Source organism: Aulonocara sp. 'chitande type north' Nkhata Bay, linkage group LG20, assembly GCF_057382095.1.
Source record: "Aulonocara sp. 'chitande type north' Nkhata Bay isolate Kocher_YH1m ecotype deep benthic linkage group LG20, A_spYH_male_GT1.1, whole genome shotgun sequence".
Taxonomy (NCBI): Eukaryota; Metazoa; Chordata; class Actinopteri; order Cichliformes; family Cichlidae; genus Aulonocara; species Aulonocara sp. 'chitande type north' Nkhata Bay.
In genome coordinates, this window is record NC_141363.1 from 6822080 (window position 1) to 6842765 (window position 20686).

Consider the following 20686-nt stretch of genomic DNA (forward strand, 5'->3'; position numbering starts at 1 on the left):
CAACCTCACAATATACATATGCATGTTCAAGGGGTACTGGTCACTTTGAGGTTAGAAAGAGGATGCTGTGATGGAGAAAGTTGTCAGTCCTGTTTCTACTCAGGAATGAGTAGCGACTTATGGTCTGTATTGCAAAGCTTCTAAATGGAAATGAGTGTATGAAGTATAGCATTGCTGAAAAAAAAAGAGGCTTCGTGCTTTGTGGGCTTACCTTTGGTAGAGTGCAATTTAAAATTTCAGCCGGAATACACAAAAGTATAAAAGCAAGGCAGCGTGCTTTGCAGAAGAGGCACAAGTGTGCACAAGGCTAAGTCCTTCAACAGTGGGATTGCCCTAGCATTAGCAAAAGTCAGGAGGCCCAAAGTAAGCCCAGCTAAGGTTGGGGTGAGGCCTGTCAAACCCAAAGATTGAGTTTGAATTAGGCACACCATTCAAAGCTACTGAAAGGAGTTCCTGAGCCTCCTATTCTCTGCCAGCAAATTGGGAGGAAATCTGGCTATTGTGCAGAGTTTTGAAGAGGCTGTCGATGGGGAGGGGGCTGCACACTGTGCTTACCTATAGACAAAGGGTCCTGGGACATCCAGGAGAGGCTTTGAAATCGCTTTTGGGTAGAGACAGAGGCGGCCTGGAGTAGCTCCTGGTGTGGAAAAGGTCAACAGTTCTCTGTCAATGTAGATACCAAAAAGAAGGAGGCTAAACTTGAGATTTTACAGAATGGAAGCAATATGAATAACTGGAATTCAATTTCTCTAATTTTGAAAATGTGAAAATATGTCTAATATAGTAGTTATACCGTGTATTTCAGTTAGTTCAGTTCAATTGATGCTCTTTTTATAATCAATTAACAAACATGGGCTTTAAAGTGGTTGATGTCAGCTGAAGTTATTCACACCATTAGGTGCACGTAGTAGATCACAGTGTTGTGTAGTAGAAGAAAGACACAGTTCCCAGCAGTGGTGCTGAAACTGCACCACTGTGTCACAACATAACTACATTTCTCTCTCTGAATTAAGCTGGTTGTTCATCCAGTGAACTAAATGTTATACAGTACATGGAAAGAACCAAACTGGTATAGCAATAATACAGTAACACTTTTTTAAGTGGCTTAACTCCGTATTTATAAATTAAGACAAAGCAAAAGCACAATAACAAAAGATATTGAGTGTATTTTCTTAATAAGAAAGGTCCCAAAAAGCAGTAAACCCACCACTAATGTACATCATCAGCGATAACATACTAGCAACGTATTTTATAATATTGTCATAATTTTGTAATACTTGTGAAAAGAAGTGCGAATTGGCATTCTTCAAAACAAAAGTCTGTTTTATTTGTTACTGCATTACAGTTGTATAATATCTAGTTCATAATATGGGGCACCAAGCTGCATGCATACTGTTACATAAATTGGTCGCAATCTAAACACATCTTCAGTTTTCCGTTGTTTCGCTTACCATGGCAGCAGCTGAGCTTCTTATATGTGTGTGAAAAAACTAACAACAAAGCAACTTGTAATGATGATGATCATAATGATGATGGTCTTCTTTTGGCTGCACTTTGATGGATGAGGATTGATGTGACCTTCGCTGAATTGTGTGTGCCTGCATGTGTTTTTGCGTATGAGAGAAGACAGACAATCCCTTAGGCTAAACAGCCCGGATCACCAGACGCACACATAAACACACACGGTTTAATGGGCAGACTTATGCTGCAGCTACCCTCTTCCTGATCAGCAGTGCAGCCCAGGGCTCTTCCGGAGTCTCTTTCCCCTACAAGAGTCCAGCTCCCCACGTCTGGCCTACTATACCAATGCCACCCCTCTCTTCTCATTTTTGTTCTTCCCGCTTCGCTCTCTGTCTCTCGCTCTCTCATTAATCAATGTCAAGCTGTCCAACAACAAGGCCGGCATTCTTTCGGTTCCTTGCATATGTCATTGTGACCCTCCCTCCCCCCCACTCCACCAAGTGAGCCGCCACCATCTTCCTTTCACATGGCCGCAGAACTGAAACCAGGGCCCGCTCTGCCAACTTGAAAAGGTCGTCTAGCAAAAGGAAGGGAGAAAGGTGAGGAGGAGGCAGTTTTCTCACTTCTGTCTATTCTTCCTTCATTTCTCTGCCTTCACTAAGCTGGGGGCAGAAAAAAAAGCACCATAGTCTAATATAATTACCTTGAGACGTAGAGGAAGAAAAAAAACTTGGGAACAGTCAAGGCATCGGAGGAACGTGCATGTCCCCACTGCACAAACTGACATCGGGGTGACGTCTTTCATATGTAGTTTTTGGGTGTCCAGTTTTGTTCCACTGAAGGGCTTTTTGACATCTACTGAACATCTAGTGTTGATGTCTGTAGACCCTCCATATAGAGGCTATTTATAGTGCAAATATGGTTGTTGTGGACGTGTTTTCAACTCATTTTAGACGTCATTTTTATACTGCTTCTAAAGGGTGGAGGACATGTTTTCTATAGGCTACAAGTTAAGTTTCAGGTAGCTTTGTTTACACTTTGTATGTTATCAAATGCGGCTGAGACAATCAAATTAAGTTATTGGAAAATGATCTGGAACAGTACGCCTCCTTCTGAAATGGGACTAGATCATAACAGTTCTGTGTGAAGGAATGTAGAGTGATCAGCAGACATCTCCAAGATGGCATGCTAAAACAAAAGTGAACAGCTACACGGTGGATTTTGAGCAGAAATGTCCCCACCTTCTCACAGGCAGTTTACAAAATGTGCTCATCGACAAATTTTGTCGGGCAGATAGTCCAGTTCATACATACACACTTGCACAAACTTTCAGTCCAGCTACTGATCACAAGCACATTCAGTTCCTCGTTACAATCATAAGCTCTCTAAAACAGGATACTAAAAATCAACCATATATAACGCAAATGCTCTTTTAAACGTATTAAACGCATTGGATCCATCTTCCCTGCTTCTTTCCACTGAGCACCATTATTTGCACAACTCGTCATTAGCCTACAGAAACAGTCAGGATTCTTTCTATCAAGATATGCCACATCAGGAAAGATTGTTTTTGCTTGTCATGAAATTTTAAGCAAAAGTGATTAACCTCAATATGCTGTCCTTATCAAACAGGAGAAAGGTGAGGAACGCCTTTATATAGATGAAATTAAACCGACGTTATTCACACTTTCATACACACAGAAACCTCAAAATCAACACCTGCAGCTTTTTTGTGTATCCCATGGACTGTTTTATGGTTACTATTACTCATGGGTATCCATTTCATTGTCACAGAATGCAGTTTCTCTTTTTTCCATACTGTATTTTCAGTATTAACCTAAAAAATGAGCAAACCCCTTCAGAGTCCCTCCTATCACTAATACCCTTTTAAAACACTTAACTGTCCAGGTTTACATTAAATAATGAGGCCACTTCTCGCATGAGCTCCTCAGCATGCTGTTTGTTTATAAAGAAGCAGATTGCCTCCAAATCAGCAATCATTTAATGGGTGGGGGGGCATGTACTTGGAAATCCTTTCTCTCTGTGTGCCCTCCTTCCCAGAGCATCTGTATGTATTTGTTGTACTAATGAATGGAACAAAAGTTTCCGGGGGCCCAGCGTGAGGAGGGAGCAGCCTGTGAGGCAAAACAGTCGTGGTGAGCCTGAAGTGGACTCTGCTGAGTGGTCAGTTGCTGTGAGGTTGACAGTGAGAGAACAGTAGACAGCGAGAGTGATGGAGACTTGACCCGGCAACCTCTCCCCTCCAACCCCTCTCTTTCTAAATGATAGATGGCTGTCCCTTCTGCACGTCAAAAGCTTTTGCCCCCTCCAGACCTCCAAGGTCACATGCTTGTTCTTTACACATGTACAAATACACATATGCTCACAAATGGCACATGGAAATACTGATGAAAACACAATCATTCTTTTCATCTGTGCCTGTGGTCAGAGATTCAAACTTCTCAGCTTCAGACTGACTCAAACCTTTCAGCTTTACCTCCAGAACTTGTCATAAACACATATACAGACATGCACACTCAATGTCACTCCCACTGAGACCTTTACCTTCAGGCAGCAGATATGGATTTGTTAAGAGTTAGAGTTAAAAGAATGGACAGACAGATCAGTAGAAGGGCAGGGAGAGAGGCAGAGAACAAGGAGTGTAGACCAGACACTGAGCAGTAAATTACTTTGCCAATCAATCTTTCCCCTGGGTTCCCTTGATGAAAGCTGTCCAAACTTTCCCCCAGCACTAAGTAACCCTCCCACAATTTGTCAGTGGAACGCTGGGAAATAGGATGGACAAACAAGTGGCAAGATTAAATGTTGCTGCAAGGGTAGAGCGAAGGAGAGCAAAAGAGAGAAAAATCAGGAGGTCAAGCTGGAGAGAAAATGTGTCGTATGTGTGAAGCGAATGGGATGGCAGTGTTTGGATTAACAAAAAGAGAGGGATGTGTAGTGGGATGGAAAGAGACACTCATACGGTATAAAATGTGGGAAACTGTTAAGGACGATTTGCACTGAGGAATGCATACTATTTTCCTCAATTTGGCTTGGGTAGCTTCTGACACAGACATACACACACTCGCATAAAAGCTTAGGCTCACGGGTCTCCATGGGTGGTACGATTGGGTGATACGCTGTGACTCAAAACATGCCGGGGTGATACATTGTGACTCAAAACATGTGACACCTCCCAATTACAGCATAGAGCAGAGCTAAGACTACAGAGATTTGCAGCTGCCTAAGTTACACATAAAACACATTTTAACTCTCCATTTTTTTTTAAGAAACACTGGCTACAATTATAGAATCTCTCCCTCCACGCACACACACACACACACACACTCAGCCTTTTCTCTTTTACACTTGTTGTCTGGCAACTTTCAGAGTGCCTCTGCCCAGAACAGTGAAGGGAGACTGAGGACTGTTGGGAATGTTAATTTGGTAATTTGTTGTTTTATATAAGCAGAGGACTGATGGTGGCGGTGCAGTGAAGGCAGCGCACACACAGTTGGTGTATTTGTCTGTTGGGGGTGTGGTGGATGTGGGGTGAGGGGGGGGAGGGGGGGGGTCGGTGAAAGGAGAGGATAACTCTGGGTGACAAGGTCCGAAGCAGCGATGCAGATGACTCCCGACCAAGTTATTTTTCCTCGATAGAATTGGGCAAAAATGCCACGACGGTTGGAGAGAAAGAAGCGCCCCATGCCCATAGAAGGTATTAAGATGTCTCTGATGCATAGCTGCCCTCCTCCTCCTCTTCCCCATGTCTCTTGCTCTCAGTTACTCTCTCACTTCTAAGTCTGGGATGGTGGCCAAGTGCCACCAAGGACACTAAGGCTAATAAATCATCCTCATTTCAACATCTGTCCAGTTCCAAAGGGCTGCCCACTGCCACCACCCCACCCCTTGTGAAGATGGGTCCTTGGCTTTATTCCTCTTTCAGCATCCTTCCATACTCCCCCACGAACACCCCCTTCCAGACTGACAAAACATCCATTGTCCCATGCCCAAGTGAAGAAGAGACCCTCTTTTCCCCTCTTTGACAAAAGCCGTCTGAAGCCAAGATGGGGACTGCCAGCCGGGATGCCTGGGACCCGGCAGGGGTGCCCCCTCTCCCCCTTTTACTCTACTCCCGCCTTCTGGTTCATCCATCCCTTGCGCTCGCTCTCTTTTTTTACTTTTAATACTCCCCTCCTGTGGGGGTCACTCACTCAGCTCACCCCCCACCCTTTTCATAGTGGCGAACTCTCAGCCTTGCATAAAGACATCAAGTGACAGCAGTGAGAGAAAACAGCCAGATTTGGCAGAAAGAGATATTCGACATGGCTGTCAGCGGCCATTCTGCATGCCTTTTGTTCCCTTGGGTGTAGTTGAAATAGATAAATAAACAGTCATAGGCTGAAAAGCTGGGATCAGAAGCTTGTCGCATTTATTCATATTGAACGGAGAAGAAAAAGAGGCAAAAACCTGCTGCTGCCAATTAAGAAGAATGAGACAAAACTCAATTCACACTGTTTGGATTTGTTGTCATGAGTGAGGCTAAAACTAAGCTATTCAGTGGCTTTCTGTGATTTGCTCTAAAGATGGCAGTAGGTCTTTAGCATTGTGGGTGTCTCTGTGATGCAGAGATGATCCGTGAAGTTGTCTTTGGGCTCATCGGTTAAGAAGCACTCTCGCCACGGTTACTCACAAGGCTTCATTTACTGTGAATGCACAGTGTTTTTTCCCAGCACCTCCAGTTCACCCCCAGCAACAGGGAGTACCGCCCATAACTGTGGATGGGCCAAGCTCCAGCTATATTCAAAAGACTGTCAGCATATGTAAAGAGCAAAGTCACGGCACATTGCTTTTTCAAAACAGACATAATAAACTGAGTTATATATATGCTATATATATATATATAGCATGCATCATCTGCTTCTTGATGATGCTGATTTAGCTTCTTAGCCCAACTTTCTTTACAGTGGACAGCTGAGCAACTGCTGTTCTTCTCGGCTATTACAAGATATTGTTACAGATGAAGTCAAGTCAACCAACACAGTTGTTTGTTGAAGCCACATGAACTCAGCTTGTTGCAGGGACTGAACCTCAAGTCATCATCGTGTCCTGGTGCTGATAACAAGGGTTAAGGGTACGTGGTAAGCTGTGGACACAAGTGCAATAAACCGTAGACTAAAAACAAAACCTAGCCAGTTGGCTAATCCTGGTTTCTGATGGTTGTTTGCCAAGAGTGTGAGCTGCTGTTGGGTTTACTTGTTGTAGTTGCTGACCGCCTGTCATTCAGCATCATTGATAAGAAGTTGTAAACATAAATTGATGAAGGAAAGGCAGAAACAACCAATCCAGATGTACAAAGTAGTATTATAAGATAGTACAAGCCAAGGCTTGACATAAATGACATAATTCCTAATATGCATAATTCTTTGAACTGCATAACACTGTTATTACATTCTGATGATTGATTTTGAAATGTTTTAATATTGTTGTAAACTGATAAATCTTACATTGGACCCTTTACGGTATTTAGTTTCACTTTTCAGTGTTTACTGGTGGGCCTCAAACCTTAACTTCATGCAAATGTTTTCATTTTGCTGAAACTGCTCAACCAGAGAAGAACATTTACCAATAAGGTCCTGTGATGAATTACTCAATTAGTGTGGGTGGCATTTTTGTTTCATATTTTATTCTGAATTATGTAGATGGCGGCACTGTAATTAATGTTTCTTTTTTTTTTCTTTTTTGTGGTTGGGTCATTATGCATGGAAATGTATTTGCTTCTAATTTAGAGTTTAGAGTATTAGCTCATTATAAGTGGCAAGGGTTTTGGGATGGGAATATGTCTCCGCAAAAGGTTTTTGACAAAAAAACTTTTTTCCCCCCCAGTGTCCATTTGTTTGGGTTCTTAGCATTTCTCATTAACATGTTATTATTCTGAGTTAATTCACATCAGATTTCATTATATAAAAAAAGATTACGTACGTTCTGATTTTGTAAAAGATGATCTATAATCAGATTTTCTGCTTCCTTGCAAATCATATCCTGTCACTGTGCTTCTCTAACCCTGCAAAACATTTACATTTCCAATTAGGCACCAAGAAGAATAGCTAATTTACCACAGCATGCAGGCGCCTGATGTCTCAATCTGCCCAGTGTCACCAGTGTGAAAAGGAGTACTCTGTAATCATGCAGACACATTCACTTATAGAGACACACACAAAAGAAAACAGGCTGCACGGAGTATGAGAGTTGCGGACAGACCCAGTCCAGCGAGGGGAGTGCACGAAAAAGTTAAGACATGAAAAAAGAAAAATAAATAATCGACTCACACTTAAAAAATGTGAAGAAGGGTCTTATTGAGGCACTAGAGCAGCAGGACAGGCAGCAGTTCAGTAGTGGCCCCAGATTGACTTGTCTCTGAGTGGACAGCCAGCCAGCTCCTCCACACAACACCCACATTGTCCGCTGTGCCAACGAGCCAGAGCAGGGCTCCACTCCTCAGGGGGCTGACTGAGACGAACACATTATAGATACATGTTAGCCTTGGCCCGACCTTCTGTATACCGTGTGAGGCATTCAGCGGAAGGGAGACAGAGGAAGGAGGGAGGAGATGAGAAATAAAACGCATATGGAAGTTATTGAAAGCTACATAATGGATAAGCCTATCCGACAGCTTAACAGCCTCGAAAAAGAAGGTCTTAAAAAGTCTTATAAAGAGAGGACACACATCACTCTTACCCCAACTGAATTTTAGATGCTCTGAAATGAGATATGCTGTTTCTTCACAGGGGTGAAAATAGAGAGAGATAAAGGGAGAGGGAGGCATTTTTTTGAGACGAGATGTTTTCAAGAATCCATTGGCTTCCTAAACCAGTAGCTCTGTCTTTAGCTGTCTGGCAGAATCATCTTACTTGAGCTTCCATCTCTTTCTTGGTGCATTGTGAGGCATCCTTGTTGATCTGATGGGAAACCTCAGAGCTGCAGTATTATCATATTGTGTAATAGCCACCGGTTGCAGAGGTTCCTCCCCATACCCTGAATTTGGGGTCTGTTTCCCAAAAACTAAAAATCATTACTGGCGCTGTCTCGTTTTTACCCATGCTCCTTTTCCTAGCCTGCTGCTCAGTACACATTGTGTTTTAATAAAGTGTGTGTAATAATATAAAATGTTTCTGTTTCAGCTTTTATCTTTCCAATGTCATTAACAAGCAGCTCAGTGACGGACACTCCCCACTCTATTTACGCATCTGCAGACTTATTCACTTAAGGCCCATCAGCTGCCACAGGCTTTATCTCGCCTTGCGATAACACTGTTAACAACAGTAATGCGTGGTGCAAAGGAGCCACTGGAACTGCCACTGTCGGGGTGAATAAGTGAGGTCAAGGGCTTTTAGCACCTGGTGATGTTGCTCCAGAAAGGCTCCAGCTCTGCTTTATGGTCATTATACTCCTGTGAAATGTGCAGCTTAGTTTTGTTTTTAAATCTCTTCTCTAAACCCTTCTCTGTTTCTGTGCTTTCCAGTGTTAGCAGAATTGGGAATAAGAAAAAAAGAAAACTTGATGGAACTCGGCAGGACTGAACGGTGCCTTTCCTCCCCACATGCCTTGGGGAAAACATTGGTGTTATTTTAAAAATCGCACTGTTAAAGATTAATGTGGGCCTTGAGGAGTGTGTCATCGTTCCTTAACGACAGGGCCGAGGCGCCGAATAAAGCCAACACTGTTCTGTCCCTCAGCCCAAGGACAGATAAGTTTCCTCTCGCTCCTGCTTTCCCTCGTCCTTTGTCCAGTGGCTCTCTCCCCCTAAATCATCTCCTGTAACTGCAAGGGCCAAAATGGGCAAAAACATTAATGACTGTTGGCTCCAAAATCTATTTCTTCTTTTGTCTTGGTCCCGGCTTTTTCTGTTATTTAAAATAGATGAACGAGTGGGTGCAGAATAGAATACATCCTGGCTTTGGGGATATAATAACAAAAAAAGAAGGTCAAGAAGCTATTTGCAAACATTTTCCAAGCTGATTGCTCTTGTTAGATGACTAATGGAAAGTCCCAGCTCTGAGTTGTGACTATGCAACTCCCCCAATAAAATCATCAGTCATCATCACATGGACAGGCCAGACAGTCAGACAGCTATAAACTAGGGTTCATAGACCAGAATGGCGCATCCTATCTGTACATATCGTACTAGGATGATCGTGCGGATGATGATGAAAAGCTCTACAAAAAAACAACAACTGTTTCACAGACATCGGTGAATAAAATGATAAGTGTGATAAGACCTGTGAGGTTTGATGGGTCTCATGTCTGAGGTGTGCAACTGGAACTTAGTGTCCCTTGCTGAAGGTTTGTGCTGATAACGGAAGTGCTCGATAAGCTGGGCAACATGAATCTTAGTGACAGAGATAGTCTCTCCTTCACTCTAATAGGGCTGTAAAAACTTGGCCTTATATGGCTTAGCTAATAAACTCATTTTTGATGAGCACGAAGGTCAGAGGAGTAGGTATTAATATTCACCTGCACAGAGGTGCATTTTCTCTTCAGCAGTCTGACTTAGGGGCTTATAATTGCTGGTATTGATCGAACAGTTTTTGGTTTATATTCAATAAGAGCAACTGAACTTTGGAATGACATGAGGTATCTGTCAGATATTAAAATTTTACTTGGCAGCGTCTTGCACCACAAAGTCCACTCCTGTGCAGAGTTTTTTCCATTCAGCGCTGGGATAAGCAGTAGCATCGTATCATTGCTTTTGCAACATCATTACCCCACATTCTTTTGAAGTCTGATACCACGTGACACTTCAACTCATCTTGGGTTTTGATGGCAAAAACATCAGACAATGGCCTTTGTACAAGGGAGTGGAACCGCTACATTATCTCCAAACAGTTATATCTTATATCTTTGAGATGTCCACAAGGCCAAAACAACATGCCAGGCTGATGAAAGAGAAGCCAAAGATGTAACTGTATCACTGTCAAGCAGTGGTGGGCAGCATGTCTCACAACCTGCTTTTACCACCCATTACTTGTTTAACCCAGACAGACAAACTTTAGGTCAGCTGAGGGGGGAAAAAGGACAGCGGTGAATCATCTTACTACAATATTCTTGGACACTGCTGCTATAATTGAATTCATTAGCTTCATTAATCATAAGAGCTTGACATTTATTGTGGAGGTGATGGGTTAATCCTGTGGACTTAGAGACACTTCCTGAGGTGATAAATGTTGCTATCTCTCAGGAGCAAGGCTAAACAGAGTATGACTCCAGGAAGACAGAGAAGGAAAAAAAAGCCAGACAGAGCACAAGAGCCCCACAAAGGTGGCCATATAGCAAAAATCTGAGAGAGCAAATCGCTGAGTGCAGAAAAGTAGATGATTCTTTTCCACAACCCATTTAATCAGTCATATCTTGATGTTACCTTTGTGTTTTTAAAGTGCCACTGCTCTTCAGTTTGTTTTTCTTTTTCGTTATTTAGTAGACATAATTTTGTAGTCACCGTCTTCGTCATTTGGATCGTCGAGTGTGGTGATTTCTAAAATCCCCTGATAAAAAAAAAACTGCCCATGTAGTGAGTACAGAAAAACTATAGAGGCTTTTCAACCACTATTTAGAACATATGCAATTGCCAGATACTAAATTGCTGGTGAAATAAAAACATATGAAACTAAGAAAAGGATTTTGAGACCATTATTTGCACTTGGCAATCAAGTATGTTACCTTTTCTTTTTCTTTGTATAAGCCCTATGCTAAATTTCTGGCCACCATAGTAAAAGAAGTCATTTATAGCCAATATCTCCAGACAGTATCTTTTGGCAGTAGCAACTAGCTTAAGTGCTCTAGTCTTTATGTTTCCACCGTGTAAATAATCTGATTGGCCACCAAAAGAAATCACAAGGATAAACAACGTTCTAAGTTACAGTCCATTTGTTATACACAAATGCTTTTTGTGCTTTATCGTCACATCGTACTCAAAATAGCACAGATGCTAATAGCAGCCATTAAAACTATTAAGCTGCCATTATTATTGCTGGTATTTATATTGTGCACAAGCTTCAGTTAGGGATAATTGCGTTTGAATTTATTCGGTAAAAACTTACACACTTAAAAAAGCATTTTTTTAAATTCATTTGATGGATCTGTTTCTGTAAAAGAAAGGATATTCTTAACCAATGTGCAGCTTTTTCTTAGTCATTTCATTGTGTGTTTGTTGAAAAGTATATTAGCACAATAAAAACAAAGCCCTATACCATTTACTTTAGTCCTACTGATAACCTAAGACCTAAGTCTAAATGTCTTGGTAAACACAGAGGCCAGGACCACTACAAAATGACCACTCAGAGTAAAGACTGGCTCACAAATGTGTATACCCACACTAGATTGCACCGAAACTGCTGGAGGTGCTTGATAATTGATCTGGATTATTGTTAGTACTGTAATTATGTAGCCTAATGGTTCTAGTATGTGTATAATTTGTCACTGTTTGGTGCATCAGATCAAACATCATATTTCCAATGCTGGGCACAAACAAACACTCTCATACTCTTGAACAGGAAATTCATGTTCAAGCCTTGTTTGTTTATCTGCCAGAGAAATCTCAGCAGCAAGTTACTTGGCGTAGCTGTGGCCTTCTCGGGCATCATCATAATCATCGTGTGTAGGACTCGACCTTGGTATAAACTCATGAAACCCTTAAAAAAGCCCCTACTTGTCTTAAGCATTTTCAAGGGGGTGCCTCACTAAAATACACAGCACATATGAAAGCCAATATACAGACTTGTAAAATACACTTTTTCAAGCAAAAACTTGCTCAAAATGTCTTTCTGTTTTCCTCATTTTCTCCTGTCTTGCACTTTGTTGAATATCTGTCCACATGTAGTCCCCTTGTTTGAGCAAGCCTATTCTTTACATACATATACTGGGTTTAAAGTAATGAAATGAAAAGCTACTAAACCCATGCTGTTTATGCTGAAATATGCTTATGTTGTAAATATTTAGCCTGACCCTGATAAACTATATGCAATTTACTCGCCAGTTGTCAGTCATCACATGACAATATCTCAGTGGTTGCTGTCCAGAAAAGCCTTGATGTGATGAGAGATCTCCCTGTCTGTGTTTCTGTGCCCTTTTCTACCTACTAAAAGGAATTCCTGGTTTGAATTAGGGATTCATCTTGGCACTCGACGGAGGGACAGACAGTGTGGTCTGATATACGTAAATATACAAATTCAGTTTGTAAGGGGAAATGAAGATCTGAAACATGTGACACTGCTGAGCTGAATAGCAATATCAGATTTACGCCATGCATCGATGTAAACATTGAAATATGCACTCGATGTGTTTGCACTTTGCTCAGCTAAAATGAAAAGTATCTGTGGCATGACCTTTGATTGAATTTATATGCCCCAAGGTCAAGACTCTAAATCTTACCCCATAACCTTGTGCTTGCTAAGAGGCAATATGTGTCACAGAAAGAATGGGAGATCATAAGAAATAAAGCAATATGATTTTTCTTCCTGCTGCCACGTGTCGATAAACTGCAACCTTTATCAAAATGAATAGGGAAGACGCAATATATCATTATCTGAAAGGCATGTCACAGCAGCTGCCGATGCTGTGTAGGCAATCCTCTTAGGCCAAAAGGTAGGGTTATTTATTGGGTCTGAACCTTGCGGCTGTCACACCATCTGCTAGCAGAAGATCTATTGGCACGTCTTTATTCACTTATGATTATTACTGATCATCTGCCCAAATGACCTATCAATAAAGTGGAAGCCTAGCAGATAATTTATCTGTATGGTTCTGTCGATATAAGGTTCAGAATCAAAGGCCTTAAAAGGATAAGGGATCTTGGACGTCAGATGATGAATGGTCGAACAAGGCGCCCATGAAAATATGGCCCTTTTAATAAATTTACAAAATCCAGCTCTCTTTCCTCCTCCCTCCACCTCCCTTTGCATTCCTTTTGCCCTCTTTTTCATGAAGTGAGCTTCTTTCCCAATTTCTGTTTGCTAAGTGCAAACCTCAATTTGAAACATCACTTTCCTACAAAGAAATGACTTCAAACTCTGCAATTGTATGAACGCAAATATTTGATCTGCTCAATCGTACTGAGTGTGGCATCTCGACTGCATGTCTAAGCAAGATCTGCGAATCATACAAGACACTGGAATGATGAGTCAAGCCTGTCCGGGGTCGGTGTAAACCTCTGCCAGTATATTTTCACTATGCCATTTTCTTCATAAATCACACAAAGACTCTCAGGACACACGGGGTCAACGCTTGTTCTGTAAATATCAGCCGCTTGTATTTGACAAGTAGCCGTGACTTTCCAGAGTCACACAATAGTTCTGAGTGTTTGCCTTCCAAATCTAACCTTTGTGCACTAATCTCTATCTCACCAACAGTTCTCAGTTCCGTCACAGGCCGCACCCTGACCCATCTGGGTGTAGGATTGGGTAACAGAGAGCTTTAACGCCATGCAATAAGTGTCTGATCTCCCTGATCCTTTTTTAGTTTTTACTTTTTTTCGTTTTTACTGATAAAGTGTGTAGTTTTCTCACATTAAGTTTAACAGAAAGTGTAAGTAACAATAGGTAATCAGTGGTTAATCTTTTATAGCGGCTAGAAAATGAAAGAACGGAGAAAGAGAGTGAAACTTTCCTATCAGCAGTGCCCCTGATGTTTGCCTTGGCCAAAGCACCTTAAGTCTTCCACTTATTAAAGGCATCATATTGTATCTGATGGACGCCCAGTTTCCTGGTATTTAGCAGTGTGAATTTCAGCCCTGTTTCCTCTTCTCCTTCCTTGGTCTTCAAACTTACCTACTTAATCTTTGTATGAAACCTCATTGTTGAGGTATGTTTTTAAGAAGTCATAGCCCTGGTCTTGTTTTAGGTCAACTGTCAAAGCCACTATCTCTGGGAAGTCCTGAAATAGCCACATTTTACCCCCTTTTAAAGAGCACGCCAGAGAAAGGACTTGGAACAACAAGCAGGCATTATCTGACTTGATGCTAAAAAGCAGACTCAGTCAGACAAGCATCCTTACTTAAGCAGTCTCTGGCAGGAAAGTGTAAAAGGTTCATTATCAGGGATTCCAAATGATAGCAAGAGACCACAGACAAAAAAAGCCCAAAAGGAGACTTTTTATCACTTCTTCTTTTGTTTTTTTCTTTTCTTTTCTTTTTTGGGGCAGTTGTGACATTTTATTGATTGTAGTGCAAATGTGCAACTGTGTGGGAGTCAGAAGAGTTAGATACATTTGTAGAGATTGTGTTTGACATGATGGTTAGTTCTGATTTTAAAGGCTCCAACAACTTTTTTGTTCTTTTCTTTTTTCTTTCTTTCTTTTTTTAAATTTCTTGCTCAATGAAAAAAATATGTTTTCTCAACAGCATATTATTCAACTCAACCCACAGTGAAAGACCGCTTCCTCTCCATCTGTACGTCAAAAAGATCAATAACATAACCAGGGCATTGCCACCACAACGAAACTCTGTCAATGTGCCAAGAAGCTCCAAAAGATCCCAATAAATGCGTAGCAAAACTTTCAATTTGTGGATTTCTTGGTGTGGCACTTGCAGCCAATGGGTTGTCAGTCAGGGCCCTGGTTCAAAAAACCCTGAGGTTTGTTTGCTGCTGGTTCTTTTTGGAAACTTGTGGCTTTGTGACATCCTCAGCCCTCCATTGGGCCGTGTTACTGTATTGCCTCATATTATCCAGGGTTGAGGAGAATTGTTTTTGGCAACAGAATGCTAACATTTTCCTACGATGCAAACCTCCAAGTGAGGCCCTCTTCTTCTGCTCACTCCAATGGATGAGCAAGCTTTGTGAGGTCCTTCTCTACCATGGGAACCATGGGTACTTTTCTGATATCATACCAGTGAATTTTGTGACTATGAGAATAGTGTATGTTTCATTCTTTAAAAGACTGACTGTACATGCAAAGCATACATATGTGCCTTTATGGGCTCTATAAAGAGACCCTGTTTGGGGTTGTTGTGCTGTTTTTTTAATAGAATGATTTTACTCTGTAATGTGTTTTAGACTGTGACAGAGCTTGTAAAAACAATAAAGCGGTCCACTCACTGAGGGTCATGTTTTCTTTTGTCCACTTGGTCGTCATGTTCTGTCAATACGAATGGTGCTAAGGTGGCGTTGAAAAACTCCTGACTCTGTCCAATAACAAAAGTTATGCTATGAAAAACTAATAATGGAGGGGTTTTCCCTCACAGCCAGGTCGAAAGCACACGCCACAGACACATAGTGTCACATGTACAAACACACACAGTTACGCATATTCCTAATGAGGGTCTGGACAGCTCTCGGTGGAAGGATTCTGCAGGTGGCTGCACTTTCATCAAGCCACGACTGGATTTGTTTATGTTTGAGGTCATATGGGCCAGAGAGAGACATTTGTGTGCCCAGACACACATTTTACACACTCTGTCTAATTACCCTCACTTCAGTGTTTTCTCTTTTCCATAAGACATATTGACATGTCAGCATTCAGCAGGCTAGATACAGAACAAATGGACAATTTTACCTCTCTCTGTGTGTAGTGGAAAATCTATCCCTCAACATAGGCCGGTCTGTATTTCGACCTGTCTCTTCAACCAAGAGTAAAGTCACTTTGAGGCAATGGTGACACGTGCAATAAATCATAGGTCTGCCAGTCAGTGGCCAATCACATTTTCCTTCCCTAATTAATAGCTTATTTATTTGTTTGGCAGAGTCCTGCTGCAAGGGTACAATATTCGTAGCGTGTGTTTGTCTGGTAAGTGTGTGAGGGTATTATGTGAGTCAGTGTGTACACACAACTTGCCAATGTTGAAAGAGCATCTCCACCTGTCTTTGTGAACTTTAGATCACAGAGTACCCTGTTAACCACTAATCTTTATATTTAACTTCCCCCAAAAAATGGGTCGCTTCACAATAGACAATCTACATTACAAATGCATAGAAATAAAATGCAAGGAAGCTTTATAATTAGTCGGCCATATTTCTGACAATGAGCTCAGTGTTTCTGGACTCAGAAGGGAGGTTTGGACGAAGGAGTGCCCACACAGTCCCGACCCCCAACCTAAAGCTGAAAGGCATTAAGGCATCAGTAAAACCACTCATGTCTGCTTGCATGTCTTCTAGAGTTTTAGGTTACTCTTGCACAATTTGATACACACACACACACTTGGCATGTAGCTGAGCAGAGCAGAGGGAAAGTCCAGAAATTGTCCTATAGCTGTTGAACGCCTGGTAGCATTTTAGATGACCCAGCCAAGCTGTTGGTTTTGTAAACTGTTGCAGCTGGTTTGGTGTATTACAAGAAATGGGACAGCACACTCCAAACTGCAGCCTCTCTCTCTTACACACTTTCTCTAGTTTACTGTCACTCTATTCCAATTTTTTAAGTTCACGAGCACTGCTTTTTTACCTCCCGGGCAGACGTAGAAATCGGATATCTTTCTTTCTAATAAATAGTCATGTTGAAATCATGTTAAAAAACTGACGAGGCCTGCTTTTGTTCCACAAAATTTTAAAAAATTGTCTGTTTATTTTGTGCCGGTTTGTGACCGCTTGTTCCTTTAAATCATGACGCTGGCATCTGTGGCTGCTTTTTTCATCAAGAATAAACTTTGTCGTGGTTTCTTTTTTTCATCCATATGTCCCTGTAATTTACTAAACCGAAATAATGAACATAAAATTTGATATACAAGAAATGCTTTATAATAAAAGAAAATTTAAAAAAACGCACAAAATTGGAGGATCAGCAAAGTTTGTTCATTTTTCACAAACTTATGCTAGCATGCCTGTGACATAAGTTACCAAATCAGCAGGGACACTTATATTTTCATCTAGCAGCACAGTTTCTATGTGCACATTTTTAAAACAAGGGAGCTACAGTTACAAGTGAAAAATCTTCAATTTGATAGCATGTTTACTGTTGCTTTGTTTGGAGTGGATTTCACAGGAACAGGATGCGTCTGTAAAGGTTTAGATGATGTGTACAGTAAGTAGGTTGAAAACACTTTTGTAAGTGTCTGTGGTGTAATTACTACCATTTGGTGAGGCTTAGAAGCACATCCCTAGACAGCTTAATGTAGAAAACCATCGATTAAGGTACATCCGTGTGCATATGGGCCATCTGGTTCACTGTTTAGCAAGGGGGAGGGAGGGAAGAAGAAGAAAGAGTCAACTTTTCTGCTCTACTATGTACTAAAGTTCCTTTTTTTTCAATCTTAACTAAAGAATAAACAGTTGGAGAAACTCACAAGCTCTTTTTTTCCCTGAGGTTCAAGCAAGTGGGCATAACCTAAATCTCATGCACATAATTCATAATAACTTCCTGTGAATTACAGCGTTGTATTGAAAGGTGCATAAAAGACATCGCTGTGAGCCAGAATTTGAAGAATAGCTCCACAGTCTACATGGAGATTCCACAGCAGATAAATATCTCTTTTCCCATCACGGTGGGCCGCATTGGTTAAGGAAATACAAACTTTAATATGTCAGCTCTAATATAAGGGCAGCCAGTCTTGTCACAACGCCCAAACAACATGCATACTGTTAAAGGGCAGATGGGGAGGATAGTGAGCAGGAAAAGGAAGGTTCAGATATGCTTTAAGTCTGCACTTGGGGAAGTTTTATAGGCCTAATTTGACCTAAACTCAGTAAAGTACTATGCTGATCCTCAACTCCACCCCAAACTGCTCTGAAAACAGTCTGCATTTCTTCTTTGATCCTCATTTACCATCAATGGGCTTCAGAGAGGGAGAGAAAAAGACAGGCAAACTTAGAGAGACTCTGGGTTACCATTCTATGTGAAATGCCCTCTCACTGCAGCAGAGTAGCCCGATCTCTTCATCATTCCCCCACTTCCTTCATTTCCTCTAGCAGACACTGGGAGCATTCTACCACCCATCTGCCCCCAGTAAATATTGCTTGAAGGCTTAATTATACACACACACACTGACACACATACACACACACATAGATATTCTCAGTGAAATTTCCTGCAATGCTGAAGCGGAGAATTAACGTCAAATACGGGGTATTCATTCATCAGAATGTGTGCAGTGTTATGTTTGCTTCTGTGTGTGTTTTTGTGACCTCTTAGTCCATTATTATATCCCTCTGGTCACATTTGTAGCCCAGAGGGTGTATGTGTGTGATGAACTGCGAACACCCCGTGCTTTTGTCATCAAGCACCGACGGTCAAACCTTATTTGAAGTGCTGGAATTGATGTTTTCTTTTAATGCTTTGACAAATGTATTTGACTCTCAATCAAAATCAAAACTTGTCTGGCACACTGAAAAGATATGTATATTATATATGTTTTTGTGTTTGCTTTGCAGATGATGAATGACCATGAGGATGACTCCCCTGATAGCTGCATCAAAAAGGTAGGATAGTTATAAATCGTTATACTGCTGTGCAACCCGGATCACTCCCTGAATAACTATTTTGCTGGTTTTTACCAATTAATCAAAACTATCAGATTTCTTGGAGGATGAAGTAATAAACTGGCATTTTGTAGCAGTCACAGAAAAGTGGGTCTTCTATTCCACATTTGACTGTGTTTGTGGGATCTAAAAAAAATCACTGGCCTCTGTGTGAGGTCATGTGAGCTTATATTTTATTGCAAGAACCTCCACTAGCAATTTTTTTAAAGCATGTTGCCCATCAGTAATGTCCGTCTATGTAGTGCACTGCAACTGCATTCATTGGCTAGCGTTTAAGTGCCTAAAGCCTTTATTATCACTGAAGACTGAACAACAGTGATCTGCATTCTAAGAAACCCTCTCTTCACTCAGATAAAAAAGACTGACGCGCACACACACAGACACACACACAAACACACTATGACCGATACGTCTCATTGACCAGTCAGTGACCACTTTATGAGGTGATAAATTTATTGAAGAGGCTGGGCAGTTTGATTTTATGACCAGTGTCACTAGGTCAACAAAGAACAGCAAGAGAGTTCATGTCCATCTAATGGTCCATGAAAGAACAATGGCTTCTGGAGAGGGCACGCTCTTTCTGAGAAATACTAAAGCCATTGCAGGCATAGCCAACTCAAGTCAGTGACCGAGTAGTCGGAATCAGTTATTGAAAAACCAACAGCAGTAAGTTATATTGTTTAGCAATATATATTTACAGTATCCCACCAAAACAAGCAAAACCCACTGAGAGCTGAATTTTTTTTTGCCTTTAGATTGCTTGAACTTGTGTTATAGTAGCTCTCAGATCTTTGAGATGGCATTGCTGCAACATTTATTATATTTTTACCTTTGTGTTATCTTACATGACAAAATGGTCAAATATGAGTAGGCTGCTTTTTTAATATAAAAATCTGACTACCTTTGAATAAGTAATTGTGGAAGAGGACTGAACATCTGCATGGCAAAATTTACTTCAAGTCTTTTTAGTGCAGTTTATAATTATGGCTCTTAGAAAAGAAATATGAAATAAGTGTACTCATTTGCATTTCAGGTCAAGGGTCCTGTTGCTGTGGCATCTATAAACAGGCAGGCATGTAAATCACTGACTGCTTGGTTGATTTGAAATCCTACATTAGTCAATGAGCTTATTTTAAGAGTTGACCGCAAGTGGTTTGGGCTGTTCCGTCTTCCCCACATGTTCGTACAATGTGGAAAAACCTACTTGGTTTTATAAACTACCAACCACCTTCCACATAAGAGTGACCCATGCACTCCAGTCAGCATTCAGCAGGCACACACACACTCACATGCTTAGGCGTTTGCATACATGCAGTGATAGGAGCATAGAGTTTTAATGTGTATACACTGAGGCTCACACAGATGACAGAACACAGGCTTACAACATGCCTACCTATGGTTAATAAAAAAAAGACCAACAGACACACGCACAAAAACACACTGGCCACATCTCATTATGCAGTGTGTGAGTTGCGGTGGGCCCTCATCGGGCGGTGGCAGACCACATGCCTGTTATGAATATGAATGAAATTATGCATGAGCCATTCCTTATGACATGACTCATTCATCTGCATGCAGTCACACACAAACAGAGGGCACGCACGCATGCACGCACACACAAACACCAGCTTCTTCTGCCTCTACTGTGTCATTACCATTGCTATGCTTGATTAAGGCAGAATTTTAATTTAGTCGTAACTTGTGAATAAACTAGTTCATTGCAGAGAAATGTGTTTGCATAACTGCGGGTTATTAGTTCTCATTTG

The 20686-nt window shown here is 41.2% G+C and overlaps 1 protein-coding gene across 1 annotated transcript in view; it reads left to right on the forward strand.

The window, feature by feature from the left end:
- The window catches only part of prdm16 (PR domain containing 16), a 172689-nt gene that overhangs the window by 72695 nt on the left and 79308 nt on the right, over positions 1–20686 (forward strand). Inside the window, 1 exon segment of the mRNA XM_086276836.1 lies at positions 18813–18860. Coding sequence (XP_086132962.1) covers positions 18813–18860 — 48 coding nt within the window.